At 44.6% G+C, this 12956-nt stretch overlaps 2 protein-coding genes across 2 annotated transcripts; both read right to left on the reverse strand.

Annotated features, from left to right (window-relative positions):
- Nucleotides 1–2192: 2192 nt before the first annotated feature.
- LOC136639015 (olfactory receptor 2V1-like) lies at nt 2193–3073 on the reverse strand. The gene is given in 2 exon segments (XM_066613043.1): nt 2193–2882; nt 2885–3073. Coding segments are annotated over 2 exon segments (879 nt in total).
- Nucleotides 3074–10389: 7316 nt separating this feature from the next.
- Nucleotides 10390–10941, reverse strand: LOC136641902 (olfactory receptor 2Z1-like). Its single transcript, XM_066618003.1, has one exon. The coding sequence runs from the start codon at nt 10924–10926 to the stop codon at nt 10390–10392; it is 537 nt and encodes a 178-aa protein (XP_066474100.1). The 5' UTR covers nt 10927–10941.
- Between the last annotated feature and the right edge of the window lie 2015 nt (nt 10942–12956).

Here is a 12956-nt window from a genome sequence, read left to right on the forward strand (position 1 = left end):
AGGGAAAAGCAGAAAACACATGGAGACTATAAAAGGTCTTGCTCTCACTCGGCCTGCAGTTTGCGTCTGGGGGTCACGACCAGCAGTTGCAGGCCAGGGCGGCCTACAATAGTCTCCGACGGGCTGGAGGCTCATTGCAGACTGGGGGCTCCCTGCAGGTTGGATAGGGGGTCCCTGAGAGTTCCTGAGGGCTGCAAATGGCCTGTGGGCTGGAGTTTGCCCACCCCTGCTCTAAAGGAACGATTCCTTTTGCTGCTGCCGTCTTTAGTTCTGACCCAAATAGGTCCCTCTGTTTTGCAGGCAGTGAAAGTGGAGGGTTCTGTTTGGCATTACATGGAGAAAGGAGGTGACATGTCTCATAATTTTGGCAGGGGCTTACCAGAGTCAGTGGTGGCCCCCTTTCTTTCTTCCTTAAACATTTTAACTTGACAGCACTGCAGGATGAAGCAGAAGTTAGTAGTATTGGAAGCACTGAAAATCTTCCCCATGATTGGTTCCTACTTGAACTGGTTTCAGGACAGGGAGGTGGAAGGCAGGGGGTGGAGAGGTCAAGGGAGGGTGTGTATCCCAATGTGTGTGCCAAGATACTATCCTCCCTTTCTGAACCTGCTTCACCCTTTTTCTCATCTTGGACTTACGCCAGCCCTATGACAGGCTTAGGCTTTAAACCAATCATTCCTCTATTCCATTGTTTCCCAAACTTTGGGTTGGAATCCAAGGGGGTCATGATCCAATTTCTGGTGGGGTCCCACAGAGCCTCCAAAAAATCACAGGTGATGGAAGGATCAGATAACTAAAAAAACTCAAGCCCTGAGGCTATTCAAAAATCAGACGGCTGCTACTGGCCTGCAAAGAGCTGAGCTCCTGGAGTTTGCAACATAGCTGCTAATTGTGTTGCAAACAGCTGTGCTCCTGCAGTCTGAAATCTTGTGTAAATTAAAGGAGATAAAGGTTTGAGCATCTTTTTTTGGGTGTGCTTTTTTCCATGTCCCTCAATGACAAGTAGTGCAGACAGGTGAAGACTGGGTTACCTAACTAAGCCCCTCAAGCCTTGGGGCTATTCATTTAGGCTGTCTCATTATGATAAATGGATAGCAGTTTTTTAAAATAAATAAATAAATAAAATATTCTTTGTATACAAATAAAAACATTCTTTCTAGATCACCTTTTTTAAAAGTCTCATAAAGCTAGGTGGGACCCGATCGAGAGCTGTTTTAGAAAGTGGGTCCCAGTGCTAAAATGTTTGAGAACCACTGCTCTATTCTTAAATGTAAGATATACATGACCTTTCTATACGTATGGTGCACACGCACAGTTATTCGTGCATTCTGTTTGACTCACATGGAGCAGAATGCACAATCTCTACCCTACACTAGAGGGGTCCAGTCTCCAGATTCATTTTTAGAATGAATGCATGTTCAGACATGGGCACCAGAACAAATATCCATGTACAGGCATTTGTACCACATATGTGAACAGCACATGACAGCAGATGATTCTGAATTCAGCTAGAGAATGTTTTCCTTAACAAACCTTCCAAAAATAACAAAACTGGATACATGGAATGCAACTCGCAAGATCACTGGGGTAATCTGGGAAATGGTCTCTTTTTCACAATGGCTTGAACCTTGGGATCAGCAGCAGTTCATGAAGTGATTCATTGGAGGCTATAGTTGTCCACCACACCCCTGAGTGTCACGACATGGAGAAAGGAAGACGAGACAACCTTGTTGTGAGTAGACAGATGTGGCAAAGAAACTGTTAACTCTGGACCATGTAGGTGGGCATTTCTTGACTTGCGGATGTCACTTACTTACTATTTTTAAAATGCTTAATATTTAGAAACGGCAAGAGAGCGTGCAAAAAAAAAAAAAAGAACCTGTGATAAAAGCATACACTATAAGAACATCACCCAGTAAGAACACCAGCAAACTCAAAAAGGAGCAAACCAACTAAGATCAAACAGCAGTATGTTCTCTATATAGAAAACCACAACAAATTCTGGCCTAGGCCCACACAGGGCTCGGACAGTCACTTAGCAACCACACACTTGCACAATTCTATAAGCCCTGATGCCTCTGTGGCTTCCATGTGGCATTCTCTGATGACCACATCAGGGTTCAGTGGTGGACAGCGGTAGCCTCCAGTGAACAACCTGTGGTGTGCCTCTGATCAGGCTGATGATTTTTGTATTACGTAGTCAGTGGACATTTAACAATCCATTTCCTCAGTACTAATAACACATCTCGGTTCCTCAGACTATATATGAGGGGATTCAGCATAGGGGTGACAATGTCACAGAACACTGAGGCTATCTTATCCTGTGGTGGTGTTCTGTAGGATTTGGGTCTTAAATACTTAAAACCGGCAGCTCCATAGAAGATCCCCACAACACAGAGATGGGATAAGCATGTACCAAATGCCTTGTGCTTTCCTTCCATCGAGTGCATTCCTAGGACTGTGGCAAGGATGGAAATATAGGAGGCTAGGATGACCGAGAAGGGGCAGAGAAGGAAAACAATGCCACCTAAGAATAATCCATTTTCATAGGTGTGGGTCTCAGAACATGACAACTTCAGCAGAGCTGGGACTGTGCAAAAGAACTGGTCAATGCCATTTGAACCACAGTAGGACAATTGAAGTACACTAATGGTTTGCATCAAAGCATGAAAACAAGTACCAAACCAGACCCCTGCTGACATGACTAGGCAAGTCTTCCTGCTCATGAGAACAGGATATTGCAAAGGCTTGCATATTGCCACGTACCTGTCATATGACATGACGGTCAGCAGGAGACATTCTGCTACTCCCATGGTCAATGTGAAAAAAACCTGGATTCCACACCCAGCCAATGAAATTGTGTTCTTTTCGATTGACATCAAAATGTCAAGTCCATTGACATCTTGGGGACAATGGTGAAGAGCTGACAAATGTCCACGAAGGACAATTGGCTGAGGAAGAAGTACATGGGGGTCTGAAAATCAGAGGTACCTCTGTGAAACAGGAAAAGATAGAGACAGTTCCCAGACAGGCCAAGAAAGAAGATAAGCAGAATCGCAGCAAAGAAAACCATGTGTGTTGTTGTGTGGTGCAGTATCCCAAGAAGAACAAACTCAGTCCATGAAGTTTCATTTACTCTACCCATGCCAGTGTCACCCAAAAGTTGAAAGGATATGGAATTGATGGAGAAGAGAAGGGGAGGCAGAACTGACAGGGTCAACAAGGGAAGAGACAGGCAAGAAGAATACGCGTGTTCACACACACATGGTGAGGCTGGAAGTGTCTCGAAAGTCCTTGCTGAAGCAGGTCCCGCTAGCGATCGGGTTTCAAAAGCCATCAGTAAATCTATTTTGCCATCTTGTCCAAGATCCTGGGAGGAGCACCTGAAAGAAAAATCAAGTCATATATGCAGCTTCTGCTCAAGCATGAAACTAATATAGTGAAGCAAGGCCTCCAAGAGGAATTTTATCAGGGGGTAGAAGGTTTCTGTTGGGACCCTTCCAAGAAAGGGACTGAACGGGACAAAACAGAATGGGGCAGGGTGTTGACAAAGGGGGCAAAACAGGGCAAGGAAGGGTGGCAACAGCCGAAAAACTCTTTGGAGCCCAGATATACTGGGCTTCCCAATGAACAGCCAGGTCTACCTGCCCAGGCTGCATTGGCAGCTTGATACAGCAATATGAGAAATGACTGCCAAGTCTCTCTAAAATCTTTTAAATAGAGAAGGTAATTGCAGAAAATTAGCATCATAGTGTTTAGGATCACTCTAGAATGGAGAGTGTCCTTTGTGTACCAAAGCATACTTCTGCAGCGCGCAGCTGTTCCCCTGAACTCTTATCCACTCCTTCATGGCATGCGGATCAACACACCAAAGAGCTACTGTTTCCTCCCAGATCTGACACTGTGTTCAGGAGTCTCATGTATACATTCCTTGGCCTAGCACATATGGCTTTTGGTAGCAGCAGTAGCTGCACACCCAGCATGCCATGTGGGCAGTGAGTACAGATGAGAGAAGAAAATGGAAATTTCCCAGGAAATTTTTGAGGCCCCTTTTCGGACCCTGGGCCTGAGTATTAATAACCCCCTTTACTCACCTCTTCTTGGCCCTGTTCTGAAGTTGAAACCACAAAAGCAATGTGTGCTGGACTGCAGTCATAGCTTTGTATATCTTCCTCACTATTTTTTGTTGAAATCGAGGGATTGCTGAAAGATCCACCAGGAGCTTCAAGTGCCATAGAAACCAGTGGGGAAAAGAGAAAGATGACATTAGCAGCATACAAAAACAGCAGAAGTATAGTCCATGAAAATAGAATCACATACTATGGTATTTTCTTCAGGCAAAAATGTGTGCCCCTGATGAACTCAAAGCACATTGTTAATTTTTCTTCATACTTTCCTCCCATTGTTTTGTAAGTACAATTTGCCTTTATGGCAAAATAACTGCAGTTGAATCAACAGCAACAAGTTGATGGGCCTGATAGTACTTGTTAGCATCAAGAGATCATGAAATTAGTGCAGGTTTTTGTTTGTATTTGCAATTATTGGCAATATAATTCAAAGCAACTCTAAATTTACGGTCAACAATGATGCACTTAGCAACGATACAACCGGAACAGAAAAATAAATGAACTAAGTGGATCAGATGCACCTAGCAATGATAGAACCAGAACAAAAAAAGAGAATGAACTGAGTGGATCAGATACACAATTTGGCAGATTCCGAATAATTTTTGAGCAGCAAGTAATGAGAGTCATGTAGCCCAATATACCCCACAATACTTACAGAAGAGCCTAAAATCTGGATGTCAAACACAAGCCAGGTGGGTTTTGGAAGTCTTGATTTTCTTCCATGTGGTGATGGCTCTTATCACTTAATAACCTCTCCATCTCCAGTCTCCATACACTAGCATTAGGAAAAGGGATTAATGCGTGCAGCCGGGTTCATTGTGACAATACAATATTTGCCATGAAGACTTTTCAAAATAAATTTTCAGTTTTTATTCCCTAATAAAGATGAGAGAGAAAAATATCTGGCATGATGATAACCGGAGATGAACCACAACATGGTTTCACACAAACATGTCTGGTGTTTATAGAAATTCAAATATAAGACTTGCCTAGATTCTGTCATACGTATCATCACCTGTGGATGCATCTTCAGACATGCAGGAATAGGTTTTTATATTTTTCTCTGATGTTCAGCTTTATACCTGCAACCATGCAACAAAATACTGTACTAATTGAACAAGTTGGGAGTTAACTAATTATGTTATTTTAAAACTATATTTTGCATCATCCAGGAAGTTCAAAGTCTGACATCTTTGAGGTGAAAATATTCTGCAAGGCACCAGGCGTTGGGGACTTCAGTCTCAAATCCCAAAGCTTAATTACAGTTTGGCTGTAGAAGTTGAAGCCACTGCCAAGGGGATGTGAACGAAGACACACAAAATCTCAGGTATGACGCTGTTGTAGTTGAAGCATGGTAATATAATCAGGTGTGTAAGGTAATTCCATTGTTGTGTGTAAGGGTAAGCTTGGTGGTTTCTTATGTTTTCTGTAATCATCATCTGTAATCATCATCCATGACTGCCGTTTTCATTCCTAACTGAGAAAACCTGAATACGCATTTAATGGTGAAAATATTTTATATATTGACTGTAACTGTTAGGTATTTTATGATTCTTGCCCAGGTGTCAACAAACTGTACTCTTGTGAAGGAGAAATATGACAGGTTTTCCCACTCAGATAAGAGGAGTGAATCTTTGCTTGTTTCTGATGTAAAATCTATTCTGGTCTCCTATAAACTATAGATACTCACCTATAAGGCAAGAAATCTCTGCCAATAAATCAAACTTAGATCATCTCCTTGCCTTATCTTTGAGGTCACTCAGGGATCACTCAGGGATCAGGCAAGTGCAGCACCAGGAGAAACAAGAGGACATTGCAGAGATAAATTAGATGGCTATTTGTCTCCACCGTAACCCCTCCAAAGCAAGCTGCAGGCAAAGTTAACTTTTGAATTAACTTTCTGTCTTTTTGTAAGACAGTTAGAGTTATTTTTTTGTAAGTTATTTTAGAGGTTTTTTTTTGTCTTTTTGTAAGACAGTTAGACAATAAGAGTTATTAAGGAATTGAAGAATGAAGTTGCAGATCTCTTGACTAAGGTATGCAACTTGTCCCTCAAAACGGCCACGGTGCCAGAAGATTGGAGGATAGCAAATGTCATGCCTATCTTTAAAAAGGGAAAGAGGGGGGACCCGGGAAACTATAGGCCGGTCAGCCTAACATCCATACCGGGTAAGATGGTGGAATGCCTCATCAAAGATAGGATCTCAAAACACATAGATGAACAGGCCTTGCTGAGGGAGAGTCAGCATGGCTTCTGTAAGGGTAAGTCTTGCCTCACGAACCTTATAGAATTCTTTGAAAAGGTCAACAGGCATGTGGATGTGGGAGAACCCATGGCCATTATATATCTGGACTTTCAGAAGGCGTTTGACACGGTCCCTCACCAAAGGCTACTGAAAAAACTCCACAGTCAGGGAATTAGAGGACCGGTTCTCTCATGAATTGAGAACTGGTTGGAGGCCAGGAAGCAGAGAGTGGGTGTCAATGGGCAATTTTCACAATGGAGAGAGGTGAAAAGCGGTGTGCCCCAAGGATCTGTCCTGGGACCGGTGCTTTGCAACCTCTTCATAAATGACCTGGAGACAGGGTTGAGCAGTGGGGTGGCAAAGTTTGCAGACGACACCAACCTTTTCCGAGTGGTGAAGACCAGAAGTGATTATGAGGAGCTCCAGAAGGATCTCTCCAGACTGGCAGAATGGGCAGCAAAATGGCAGATGCGCTTCAATGTCAGTAAGTGTAAAGTCATGCACATTGGGGCAAAAAATCAAAACTTTAGATATAGGCTGATGGGTTCTGAGCTGTCTGTGACAGATCAGGAGAGAGATCTTGGGGTGGTGGTGGACAGGTCAATGAAAGTGTCGACCCAATGTGCGGCGGCAGTGAAGAAGGCCAATTCTATGCTTGGGATCATTAGGAAGGGTATTGAGAACAAAACGGCTAATATTATAATGCCGTTGTACAAATCTATGGTAAGGCCACACCTGGAGTATTGTGTCCAGTTCTGGTCGCCGCATCTCAAAAAGACATAGTGGAAATGGAAAAGGTGCAAAAGAGAGCGACTAAGATGATTACGGGGCTGGGGCACCTTCCTTATGAGGAAAGGCTACGGTGTTTGGGCCTCTTCAGCCTAGAAAAGAGACGCCTGAGGGGGGACATGATTGAGACATACAAAATTATGCAGGGGATGGACAGAGTGGATAGGGAGATGCTCCTTACACTCTCACATAATACCAGAACCAGGGGACATCCACTAAAATGGAGTGTTGGGCGGGTTAGGACAGACAAAAGAAAATATTTCTTTACTCAGCATGTGGTTGGTCTGTGGAACTCCTTGCCACAGGATGTGGTGCTGGCGTCTAGCCTAGACACCTTTAAAAGGGGATTGGACAAGTTTCTGGAGGAAAAATCCATTACAGGGTACAAGCCATGATGTGTATGTGCAACCTCCTGATTTTAGAAATGGGTTATGTCAGAATGCCAGATGCAAGGGAGGGCATCAGGATGAGGTCTCTTGTTATCTGGTGTGCTCCCTGGGGCATTTGGTGGGCTGCTGTGAGATACAGGAAGCTGGACTAGATGGGCCTATGGCCTGATCCAGTGGGGCTGTTCTTATGTTCTTATGAATTCTCCTCCTGAGGAAAAAAAAGTAAGCCAGGGCTCAAGGCTTCCATTTAAATCAAGCAAGCCACGTTTTCTTTAACAGACGCTTCTGCACCTTCCTCCTTTGACAGAGGTCTGGTTTGACAAGATGTAATCTCATTTCCATCTGAAACAAAGTCCCATGCTACAATTCAGTGCACCATTACTTAAGAATAACACCCATGGGAAGCTACTTCTGGGTAAATCAGGCTACAACTATGTGTAGCTGCACTTGCTCATACTCATTCCTTGTTGCTTGTTTCTCCACTGTGAACTGAATTGCACCCTCCCAGTTATATATTATGAGAAGAAAACACACGTCATGGTTCAAGATGCGGACTCACCTCCCTGCATTACAATCTCTGCGCATGAACTGGAGGTTGTCCATGACTTTGTGTACCTTGGCTCAACAATCTCCGACACTCTTTCTCTCGATACCGAGCTAAACAAACTCATCGGTAAAGCAGCTACCATGTTTTCCAGACTCACAAAGAGAGTCTGGTCCAACAAGAAGCTGACGGAACATACCAAGATCCAGGTCTACAGAGCTTGTGTCTTGAGTATACTTCTGTATTTGCCATGACTTAGCGAGTCATGGACTCTTCACTGACAAAAGGAGAGGAAACTGAACGCTTTCCACATGCGTTGCCTCCAACACATCCTCGGTATCACCTGGCAGGACAAAGTTCCAAACACCACAGTCCTGGAATGAGCTGGAATTCCTAGCATGTACGCACTGCTGAAACAGACGCCTGCGTTGGCTTGGTCAGGTCGTGAGAATGGGCGATGGCCGGATCCCAAAGGATCTCCTCTATGGAGAACTTGTGCAGGGAAAGTGCCCTACAGGTAGACCACAGCTGCGATACAAGGACATCTGCAAGAGGGATCTGAAGGCCTTAGGAATGGACCTCAAAAGATGGGAAACCTTGGCCTCTGAGCATCCCACTTGGAGGCAGGCTATACAGCTTGTCCTCTCCCAGTTTGAAGAGGCACTTGCCCAACAGACTGGGGCAAAGAGGCTAAGAAGAAAGGCCCACAGCCAGGGAGACACACCAGGGACAGACTACATTTGCTCCCAGTGTGGAAGGGAATATCACTCCCAAATTGGCCTTTTCAGTCACACTAGACGCTGTTCGAGAACCACTTTTCAGAGCGCGATACCAGAGTCTCCCGAGACTGAAGGATACCAATGATGTATGTTATATGTTGAGCCCCTGGCTTAACATACCAGGCACGTTAAAGAAGGATCACCTTAATGATTCTACTGGTATGTTGTTTTCAGTGCACTTATAGTGCTTACGAAAAGGTTGTGAAGACCAGAATTTATCAAGTTAATAAGTAAAAATGTATCATGATCTTTTACTATGTTTTTATTAGAGACTGTACAGTTCTTAAGTAACAATTACTGGTAGGTTATTTTACAGGATCTTGGGTCTAATCAGACAAAACTACAGTCAGACAGCTCCCTAAATTTAACCCTACCCCCTGACTTATCGGGGGGGGGGGTCACAGAAAATTCCATGATTTTTGGCTCAGAACCTGAAGAACCTTTATTAGTCCCCAGGCTGGATAGCAACTACCTTGAAAATCCATTGGAACAAAGAATGGTGGATGCCTGTTCCTGTCAGTGTGTTAAGCTAGATGGACCTTTGGTCAGAGCCAGGGGTGTTCACTTGAGCATGGGACCGTGGGTGTTCACTGAGCACAGATTTGGCAGGCAAACGCAAATCCTTTGAGAGTCTGAGTGAGTCTCCCATCTTGATGGGAATCCTGATGGGAATTGCTCCCATTCCTGGTGCAGTTCTACAAAACAAACTAAAATCATATAACACTGAAGTAGTCTGGTTTGCACATGGATATACATTGCTTAATTTTTTTCCCAATTGTTTACTCTGTGCTTGATGAGTTGTTGCTGACTCTAATGAAAAACATTGCCTTCAAAGCACTAGGACAGTTCTGTCTGCAGTCATCTCAAAGTGGGATGTACAAAATTGGCTGTTTTGAGCCAATTATTAAAATTGGGTCCACTACACCCCTGAGTGTCACGACATGGAGAAAGGAAGACGAGACAACCTTGTTGTGAGTAGACAGATGTGGCAAAGAAACTGTTAACTCTGGACCATGTAGGTGGGCATTTCTTGAGTTGCGGATCTCACTTACTTACTATTTTTAAAATGCTTAATATTTAGAAACGGCAAGAGAGCTTGCAAAAAAAAAAAAAAAGAATCTGTGATAAAAGCATACACTATAAGAACATCACCCAGTAAGAACACCAGCAAACTCAAAAAGGAGCAAACCAACTAAGATCAAACAGCAGTATGTTCTCTATATAGAAAACCACAACAAATTCTGGCCTAGGCCCACACAGGGCTCGGACAGTCACTTAGCAACCACACACTTGCACAATTCTATAAGCCCTGATGCCTCTGTGGCTTCCATGTGGCATTCTCTGATGACCACATCAGGGTTCAGTGGTGGACAGCGGTAGCCTCCAGTGAACAACCTGTGGTGTGCCTCTGATCAGGCTGATGATTTTTGTATTACGTAGTCAGTGGACATTTAACAATCCATTTCCTCAGTACTAATAACACATCTCGGTTCCTCAGACTATATATGAGGGGATTCAGCATGGGGTGACAATGTCACAGAACACTGAGGCTATCTTATCCTGTTGTGGTGTTCTGTAGGATTTGGGTCTTAAATACTTAAAACCGGCAGCTCCATAGAAGATCCCCACAACACAGAGATGGGATAAGCATGTACCAAATGCCTTGTGCTTTCCTTCCATCGAGTGCATTCCTAGGACTGTGGACAGGATGGAAATATAGGAGGCTAGGATGACCGAGAAGGGGCAGAGAAGGAAAACAATGCCACTTAAGAATAATCCTTTTTCATAGGTGTGGGTCTCAGAACATGACAACTTCAGCAGAGCTGGGACTGTGCAAAAGAACTGGTCAATGCCATTTGAACCACAGTAGGACAATTGAAGTACACTAATGGTTTGTATCAAAGCATGAAAAGAAGTACCAAACCAGACCCCTGCTGACATGACTAGGCAAGTCTTCCTGCTCATGAGAACAGGATATTGCAAAGGCTTGCATATTGCCACGTACCTGTCATATGACATGACGGTCAGCAGGAGACATTCTGCTACTCCCATGGTCAATGTGAAAAAAACCTGGATTCCACACCCAGCCAATGAAATTGTGTTCTTTTCGATTGACATCAAAATGTCAAGTCCATTGACATCTTGGGGACAATGGTGAAGAGCTGACAAATGTCCACGAAGGACAATTGGCTGAGGAAGAAGTACATGGGGGTCTGAAAATCAGAGGTACCTCTGTGAAACAGGAAAAGATAGAGACAGTTCCCAGACAGGCCAAGAAAGAAGATAAGCAGAATCGCAGCAAAGAAAACCATGTGTGTTGTTGTGTGGTGCAGTATCCCAAGAAGAACAAACTCAGTCCATGAAGTTTCATTTACTCTACCCATGCCAGTGTCACCCAAAAGTTGAAAGGATATGGAATTGATGGAGAAGAGAAGGGGAGGCAGAACTGACAGGGTCAACAAGGGAAGAGACAGGCAAGAAGAATATGCGTGTTCACACACACATGGTGAGGCTGGAAGTGTCTCGAAAGTCCTTGCTGAAGCAGGTCCCGCTAGCGATCGGGTTTCAAAAGCCATCAGTAAATCTATTTTGCCATCTTGTCCAAGATCCTGGGAGGAGCACCTGAAAGAAAAATCAAGTCATATATGCAGCTTCTGCTCAAGCATGAAACTAGTATAGTGAAGCAAGGCCTCCAAGAGGAATTTTATCAGGGGGTAGAAGGTTTCTGTTGGGACCCTTCCAAGAAAGGGACTGAACGGGACAAAACAGAATGGGGCAGGGTGTTGACAAAGGGGGCAAAACAGGGCAAGGAAGGGTGGCAACAGCCGAAAAACTCTTTGGAGCCCAGATATACTGGGCTTCCCAATGAACAGCCCAGGTCTACCTGCCCAGGCTGCATTGGCAGCTTGATACAGCAATATGAGAAATGACTGCCAAGTCTCTCAAAAATCTTTTAAATAGAGAAGGTAATTGCAGAAAATTAGCATCATAGTATTTAGGATCACTCTAGAATGGAGAGTGTCCTTTGTGTACCAAAGCATACTTCTGCAGCGCGCAGCTGTTCCCCTGAACTCTTATCCACTCCTTCATGGCATGCGGATCAACACACCAAAGAGCTACTGTTTCCTCCCAGATCTGACACTGTGTTCAGGAGTGTCATGTATACATTCCTTGGCCTAGCACATATGGCTTTTGGTAGCAGCAGTAGCTGCACACCCAGCATGCCATGTGGGCAGTGAGTACAGATGAGAGAAGAAAATGGAAATTTCCCAGGAAATTTTTGAGGCCCCTTTTCGGACCCTGGGCCTGAGTATTAATAACCCCCTTTACTCCCCTCTTCTTGGCCCTGTTCTGAAGTTGAAACCACAAAAGCAATGTGTGCTGGACTGCAGTCATAGCTTTGTATTGTTGTGTGTAAGGGTAAGCTTGGTGGTTTCTTGTGTTTTCTGTAATCATCATCTGTAATCATCATCCATGACTGCCGTTTTCATTCCTAACTGAGAAAACCTGAATATGCATTTAATGGTGAAAATATTTTATATATTGACTGTAACTGTTAGGTATTTTATGATTCTTGCCCAGGTGTCAACAAACTGTACTCTTGTGAAGGAGAAATATGACAGGTTTTCCCACTCAGATAAGAGGAGTGAATCTTTGCTTGTTTCTGATGTAAAATCTATTCTGGTCTCCTATAAACTGTAGATACTCACCTACAGGGCTTTTTTTCTAATGGAACGCGGGGGGACGTTCCGGCACCTTTTTGCAGGGGCCCCTCCCCTTCGGAGGCATTCCGGGGGGGAGCAAAACAGAGGCCTTCACTGGGTAGGTGCTGGGGGGTGCAGGGTGGGCAGGCGCCTGGCCCCTGCCTGACCGCACAACGACCCCCTCCTGCCCCATCCCCAAGCTCTCGCCTAAGCCCAGCCCACCTCCCCTTCCCCCGCTCTCTGCTTCCCTGCGCAGCTTCCAAGCCGGTGGAGGGCGCGGGGGACACATGCCGATGCCGAGGAGGAGGATGGACAGCCAGCCAGCCAGCCAGCCAGCCAGGGAGATGGGCTGCGGCACCCATGGAACACTCAGGTACT

This window comes from Tiliqua scincoides, chromosome 2 (assembly GCF_035046505.1).
Source record: "Tiliqua scincoides isolate rTilSci1 chromosome 2, rTilSci1.hap2, whole genome shotgun sequence".
NCBI lineage: Eukaryota > Metazoa > Chordata > Lepidosauria > Squamata > Scincidae > Tiliqua > Tiliqua scincoides.